This window comes from Antechinus flavipes, chromosome 1 (assembly GCF_016432865.1).
Source record: "Antechinus flavipes isolate AdamAnt ecotype Samford, QLD, Australia chromosome 1, AdamAnt_v2, whole genome shotgun sequence".
In the NCBI taxonomy this organism is placed as follows: domain Eukaryota; kingdom Metazoa; phylum Chordata; class Mammalia; order Dasyuromorphia; family Dasyuridae; genus Antechinus; species Antechinus flavipes.
Window position 1 is genome coordinate 680,283,128 of NC_067398.1, and position 7,289 is coordinate 680,290,416.

General features: G+C 44.1%; 1 protein-coding gene across 2 annotated transcripts; it reads right to left on the bottom strand.

The window, feature by feature from the left end:
* Positions 1–1,316: 1,316 nt before the first annotated feature.
* Positions 1,317–6,472, bottom strand: RETN (resistin). 2 transcript variants are annotated; one of them, XM_051969785.1, is made up of 4 exons: positions 6,372–6,472; positions 2,156–2,287; positions 1,731–1,808; positions 1,317–1,559 (listed from the first exon to the last, which is right to left on the bottom strand). In XM_051969785.1, exons 1-4 carry the CDS (start codon positions 6,382–6,384, stop codon positions 1,429–1,431), a joined length of 354 nt encoding a protein of 117 aa, XP_051825745.1. In that variant the 5' UTR covers positions 6,385–6,472; the 3' UTR covers positions 1,317–1,428. The 2 variants fall into 2 exon arrangements, with proteins under 2 accessions (XP_051825745.1, XP_051825755.1); XM_051969795.1 differs by having other exon boundaries at positions 1,541–1,636.
* Between the last annotated feature and the right edge of the window lie 817 nt (positions 6,473–7,289).

Here is a 7,289-nt window from a genome sequence, read left to right on the forward strand (position 1 = left end):
GAGCAGAACCAGGAGATCATTATATACCTCAACAATGATACTGTTTGAGGATGTATTCTCATGGAAGTGGAGCTCTTCGATAAAGAGAGCTAATTCTATTTCAATTGATCAAAGATGGACAGAAGCAGCTACACCCAAAGAAAGAACACTGGGAAATGAATATAAACTGCTTGCATTTTTGTTCTTCTTCCCGGGTTATTTATACCTTCTGAATTCAATTCTCCCTGTGCAACAAGAAAACTGTTCGGTTCTGCACATGTATATTGTATCTAGGATATACTGTAACCTGTTCAACATGTAAAGGACTGCTTGCCATCTGGGAGAGGGGGTGGAGGGAGGGAGGGGAAAAATCGGAACAGAAGTGAATGCAAGGATGTTTCTATTGGGCTTATACCCCAAAGAGATACTAAAAAAGGGAAAAGGACCTGTATGTGCCAAAATGTTGGTAGCAGCCCTGTTTGTAGTGGCTAGAAACTGGAAAATGAATGGATGCCCATCAATTGGAGAATGGCTGGGTAAATTGTGGTATATGAATGTTATGGAATATTATTGCTCTGTAAGGAATGACCAGCAGGATGAATACAGAGAGGCTTGGAGAGACCTACATGGACTGATGCTAAGTGAGATGAGCAGAACCAGGAGATCATTATACACTTCGACAACGATATTGTATGAGGATGTATTCTGATGGAAGTGGATTTCTCTGACAAAGAGACTTAACTGAGTTTCATTGGATAAATGATGGACAGAAACAGCTACACCCAAAGAAGGAATATTGGGAAATGAATGTGAACTATTTGATTTTTGATTTTCTTCCCAAGTTATTTTTACCTTCTGAATCCAATTCTCCCTGTGCAGCGGGAGAACTGTTCGGTTCTGCAAATATGTATTGTATCTAGGATATACTGCAACATATTTAACATATATAGGACTGCTTGCCATCTTGGGGGGGGGGGAGGAGGGAGGGAGGGGAAAAAGCGAAACATAAGTGATTGCAAGGGATAATGCTGTGTAAAAATTATCCTGGCATGGATTCTGTCAATACAAAGTTATTATTAAATAAAATTAAATTAAAAAAAAAAAAAAAAGAAGTGAATGCAAGGGATAATGCTGTAAAAAATTACCCTGGCATGGGTTCTATCAATTAAAAGTTATTTTAAAAAATATCCTAGCATGACAGATGCTCCCCATTAGCAGTGCCTGAAATTCTGGGACCTCCCTAGTTAGGGCCAACAGAAACATTAAGTTATAGAGGGAGAGGGCTGAGCAGAAATTTGGGCAGACCCCGTCCTGACCCTAAATAATCACTCTGGACACTCTGTCCACATGCCACATTTATTTAACTCTTCAGCTTTGACTCCTGGGAGCAGGTCAGACTCAAGAAGGAGTTGGTGGGAAGAAAGCAAGGGAAGAATCTGTCTTGGCTCATCAGTTCCCAAGCCTGCAGCAGCGGGCACTAGTCCAGTCCATTCCAGCACATTGACAGTGACAAGTGGTGGTCCCACGAACATCCCAGGAGCCACACGCTGAGCCACATGAACAGCCCGTGACAATGGAATCTAAGAAGAAGAGAGTCTGAAGCTTGGACTCTGGAGTCCTGGGTAGGGAGGAAAACTGAAGTTTTGATACCACGGTCCTGGAGGAGAAGGAAACTGGGTCGAGATGCCAGATGACTGGGGGTTAAAGGGGGCAGAGGGAGCTGGGGCTAGAATATTAGATTCCAAACTCACCTGAGGGGCAGGTGGCTAGAGCACCCCGAGAAGTCACACTGGAGCAGATCAGTTGAAGCTTTTGAAGGGTGGCCAGCACTGAACCATTACAAAGAAGAACAAGATTGTAAGATTCCTGTCCAGCCTTCTCCTGCACCAAGATGATTCCCCTTTGGTGCCAGCCAGGGAGCTCCCAAACCTTCCCATGTCTATGGTTAGGTCTCCTCTTCTTCCCATTGGAACCTACTCCAATGGGCTCTGAGTCCAGTGGTCAGAGGAAGAATGAGCAGGCAGATCCTGACAGGTCAGGCAAAGTGATAGGGTCTAGTTCAGCTTAGTTTGGGATTAGATTTGGGGTAAGGGGCCAGGGGCGGGTCAAGAAGGAGGTCTGGGATCTGGGATGAGGGTCAAGGTTGGAGTTTATCCACATCCAGGGGCTATGGTACCATAGGAACTGGCCTGCTCCTCGATCTTCTTGTTTAAGAGATCATCTAGGGGACATCCTAAGACCAGCTGCCCAGGAAGGATGAGGAAGATGAGGAAGAGGCAGAAGGAGGCAGTCATCATCCCACTGGCTCCTGGAGAGAAGAGAAATTTGGAATCAGCCATCCCAATGAAAACAAGGAGGTTTGGCCCTCACTAGATTTAGGACAAGGGGCTGGGACATCAGGGTTTTTTCTATAAAAGTCAACATAACAGCTTCCAGAGATGGGGCCTTGGAGTTTGGGCAGGGGAAGAGTGGAGGGCAAGAGAAGTAGAAGGAGGAATATCTCTCACCTTTGAGCAGAGTGGAGAAGGTGTTGATGATGGTCTGCCAGACTCTGAGATGACAGGCCCTCCAAGTCCCAGTGCACCCTCCTCCCCCTTCTCTTCCCCACCCTCAACCTCTCCCCACCCTTCTCCATCTCCCCAAAGAAGAAATGCTGACTGTGGTTTCCGGTCTTGGGCAAGTGAGCCTTCCAATTCTGGCTCTAGGCCTTTGGTTTCCCAATAGCACAGACCCCCGAGGCTGGGGGGAGGGCAGAGCTTGGTTGGATAGAGAGACTGGAGTAGAGTGTCTCCCTGGGGCAGGGAGTGCTTTTGGATCCCAGGAGAGCACCCAGTGCCCTAAGATCTCTCCCCCTCTGGCAAATGACTCTACCTGAAATCCTACCATCAATATGAATCATCTGGGCAAATAAGCCATCAGTCACTTAAACAACTTTCTTTCCCTTGTGGGAGGGCTGAATCTCAGTCAGTTGTTTCTTCTCTTCAATCTATATGAGGCAGGGTCAGCACCTGCCTCAGGGATGGAAGCTGAGAACTTGGAAGAGAGAGGGTGGAGGGTATGAAAGGGCTAGGGAGTTTGGGAGCAATCAGGGGCCTGAGGAAAGGAATGTGAGATTGATCTGCCCCACCTTTGGGATGCCCTAACTCTACATCTTTAGTACTCTGACACCCCCCACCCCAGCCACCTGCCCACCCACTCACACACCCTGTGATCCACACAAATCAGTATTCACACTCTTTCTGCCCTCTACACACTATTTCACTCACACACTTAATAGGACCTGGAATTACTAAAACCTCAGTTCAAATCCAATCTCAAACACTTACTAGCTGTGTGAGCCTGGGCAAGTCACTTCACCCTGTTTGCCTCAGTTTCCCCATCTGTAAAATGAGGTAGAGAAGGAAATGGCACAACACTTCAACATCTCTGCCAAGAAAATCCCATGGAAAGTACCAGCCGCAAGGTCACAAAGTCAGCCACAATTAAACAACAATCAATAACCAAACAAGCAGTTAGTAAGCCAGGCACTGTGCTACAGACAGAGGATCATGGATCAGAGCTGGAAGGACCTAAGAAGTCATCTACCCCAAGCCCCTCATTTTACAGAAGAAAAAACTGAGATAAGAGGCTTGCCCTAGATAATAAGTATCAAAAGCACAATTTGATCCCAGGTCCTCTTGGCTCCAAAGTCAACTCTTTCTACGGAACTTCACTGCCCTCAGGAAGCTTATATTCGATAGGAGGAAAGCATGGGACACATTCCCAGATCAGTAAAGGGCAGATAGATATTGGGATAGGGACTAGACCGGTGGGTCCTCCCAGATAAAGCAACTCTCTCCACCAATACAGGTCAGCGTTTCCTTGCAATTTATAATTTATAATCTTGAGCAATTCTCAAACTCGTTGGTCTCAGGCCTCCTTTACACTCTGAAATCGTTAAACACTATCTCCTGCCCCTACCAAGAACTTTTGTTAATGTGGGTTACTTCTAGCAATATTTATAGTATTAGAAATTAAAATATCGGTATTATTAATGTGAGTGGCTAAGAAGGAAAATAAGAGCTAGAAGAATCACAAGTCAGGCTGTTTGCTACTAACAAACAGGCACAAAAGTATGTGGCTCCCCTGACCTACAGCTTCAGCAGGAAACAAAAGTGCCCAGTGGTTTGGTTATGCAATGGGATGTGGACCCCAGTGGAAAGTTCAGACTTCTTGGATTTTTGCCCTTTGATCTAATTGTTGTTGCTGGACAGATTCACGGAGACTGGGAGGAAAGTCTTTTGTTTTATTTTGTTCAGTCATTTTTTAATTGTGTTCACCTCTTCATGAACCCCATTGGGATTTTCTTGATAAAGATAGTTGGAGAAATTAGCCATTTTTTTCTCCAGCGCATTTTACAGATGAGGAAACTGAGGCAAATAGGGTGACTTGCCCAAGGTCACATAGATAGTAAGTATCTGAGACAGGATTTGAATTTAAGAAGATGAGTCTTCCTGACTCCGGGGCTGGTGTTCTATGCACTGTGGCACCATCTAGCAACCCCAGGAAAATCTCAGAGGCAATCAATCCATGGGTAGTCTGCACTATCACTCCCCCTTAACAAACAAGGACACTGTGGTTGGTAAAATTCATTAATCTTAAATACCTGAGTTAGATGAAGTTTGCTAACTTTGCTCTTTTAACCTAAACAAGTCAGTTGTTGGGTACATAAAAACTTCCAGTATATTCAGAGGTCAATCAGTAATTAAACATGGAATCCTTTCTGTAGTCCTTGGACCCAAATGGCTCTGGAGGAGAGGGGCTGATGATTCTGTACAGCCTTCCCTCACTTAAATTCAACCCATTTTCAAGTCCTTACATCTCCCTGATATTATGGTCCTCTTCAAGAACAAAGGACAAACAACAAAGGAATTAATAATAGGCCATTTCTCAAAATTATGAAAATAGTTTTAAATTCATGCACCTCCAGAAATAGTCTTGGAACTCCTTAGGGGTTCCTGACCATCCTTGGAGAACTGCTGTCAAGGAGTTGCCTAGAACTATGAGAGGTCAATAATACCACTAGGGTTGCACAGCCAGCTTCACAGCAAAAGAGAGACTTGAATCCAGAGCTTCTAGGAACCATTTCTTACCTAATCTGAAATACTAATTGGTCTTTGCCTCAGTCAAACCTTAACAGATCTCCCACTGCATCCAGGCCCATCTCCAGTCATCCTGATCGACATCTGGCCTCTGAACCCAGATAGCTTTGGAGGGGAAATTGAGGCAGATAACCTTACACCGCCTTCCCTCACTTAAATCCAATCTACTTTCATTCCAGATGTCAATTTGAAAATGAAGGTCAAAAACAACAATTCCTCAGAGGTTATCACATAAGAAGGTGCTCAAGAAATGATTGTTGATTGAACAACTGATTGATTTGAATGTACTGGGGAAAGTCACAAAGGCCCTTTTAAGAAGATGGTACCTGAACTTAAAAGGTACTAGGGGTTCCAATATTTGAAGGCAAGGAGTTCATTCCAGGCAAGGGGCACAACCTGTGCAAAGATATAGAAGCAGGAGACAAAGATCGTGACAGCAAATTGGACCATTTGGCTGCAGTATAGAGTATACAAGGGGTAGTAATGTGTAACCCTCTTAGAGAAGTTGGAGTCAAATTACAGAGAGCTTTAAATACCAAACAGAAAAGTTTGCGCTTTATCCTGAAGCTACTGATGCTTCTGGAGCACCACAGTGACATGTTCAGATCTGGGCTTTTAGAATATCATTTTGTGATGTGATATATGTATGATATGTGATATGAATGTAATGGAATATTTTTGAAGTGATGAGCAGGTGGATTTCAGAAAAAACCTGGAAAGACTTCGATGAACTGATGCTGAATAAAATGAGTAGAACCAGGAGAACAGTGTGCAGAGCAACAGCAACATTGTACCTAATAAGAGCAACATAGTGTGATGATCAACTATGGTAGACTTGGCTTTTCTCAGCAATAAAATGATCCAAGAGAATTCCAAAAGATTCAAGATGGAAAATACTGACCACATCCAGAATCTGCCTGTAGATCAAAGCATACTATTTTCACTTTTTTGTTCTTGTTTTTTCTTTCTCATGGTTTTTCCCTTCTGTCCTAATTTTTCTTTTACATCCTGATTAATGTGGAAATATATATAACATGATTGCATATGTATAATAATATTTATATAATTACGTGCTGTCTTGGGGAGGAAAGAGAGAAAAAACTGAAACTCAAAATCTTATAAAAGTGAATGTTGATGGTGGAGAGGAGGCACACAGCTATGTAAGCTCCATGTTTTTCTCTCAGAATCCATTCCATTAAAAGCCTCTGAATTAATGCTTGACTGAAAAAAAAAAAACCCACAAATAGTTACCAAGAGAAGCCATCCTTGAGATTCGCCAGGAAAGGTCTGTTTTTGCTCGAGGGTGGGGACGATTTTAGATCGGGCGGCAGGCTGCAGGCAGGCAGGCAGGCAGGCAGGCAGGCAGTGAGAGCACGGAAGGCAGCTCACAACCTAGCAGAGCGGAGAGGGGGTGGGGCATGATCTCAGCCGTCTCTGCGGGGAGAGCTTTGCTACAGGATTGGATACTTTGCCCTGGCAGCAAGCCAGCAGCCCAGCAGAGAAGCTAAAAACACCTGTGGGGTGAAGAATACAACCCGGAACAACAGGTGTGGACCTGGCCACACCTCCCCCACAGTGACTCAGCATGCTCTGGGATCTCAGAGCGCAGGCGCAGTACAGTCCTGCTAGTGCCTCGCTGCTGCCCCCGCAATCTGTAGAGGAAGCCCGGTAACACCACCTAGGCCCCCTCTCCCCCCCCAAAGAAAGCAGACTCCATTCAGGGTTTTTTTCTTTTCTTTCTTTGCTAGTTTGTCTTTGATTCTTTGACAAAATGAGCAAAAAATTGAAGAGGACTTTAACCCTTGACAGCTTCTATACAGAAAGAGAGCAGACTCTAAATCCTGAGGAGACTAAAAACAAACAGTCCCCAGGTGAATCCCCAAAGGAGGAGATCATCTGTTCCTCAGCACAGATGAACCTCATAGAAGTAATTAAAAAGACTCTCACAAGAGAGCTAGAAGAAAAATGGGGAAAGGAGAGGGAGGCTTGGCAAGAGAGGCTGGAGAAGTCATCCCACTCACTTAAAGAGAGAGTGGATAAAGAAATAAAATCCTTGAAAAATAGGATTAGTGAACTGGAAACAGAAAACAGCTCTCTAAAAAACAAAATTGGCAAAATGGAAAAAAATTCCATAGAACAAAAGAACTCAATTGGACAAGTACAAAAAGA

What these genes read in the sequence shown, in the direction of transcription:
- RETN (XM_051969785.1), bottom strand. An exon ending in GGAGCAGGCCAGTTCCTATG is followed by an intron (nt 1,809 to 2,155) that starts GTACCATAGCCC and finishes GTAATGGTTCAG; the next exon opens with TGCTGGCCACCCTTCAAAAG. An exon ending in TCTAGCCACCTGCCCCTCAG is followed by an intron (nt 1,560 to 1,730) that starts GTGAGTTTGGAA and finishes TCTTCTTCTTAG; the next exon opens with ATTCCATTGTCACGGGCTGT.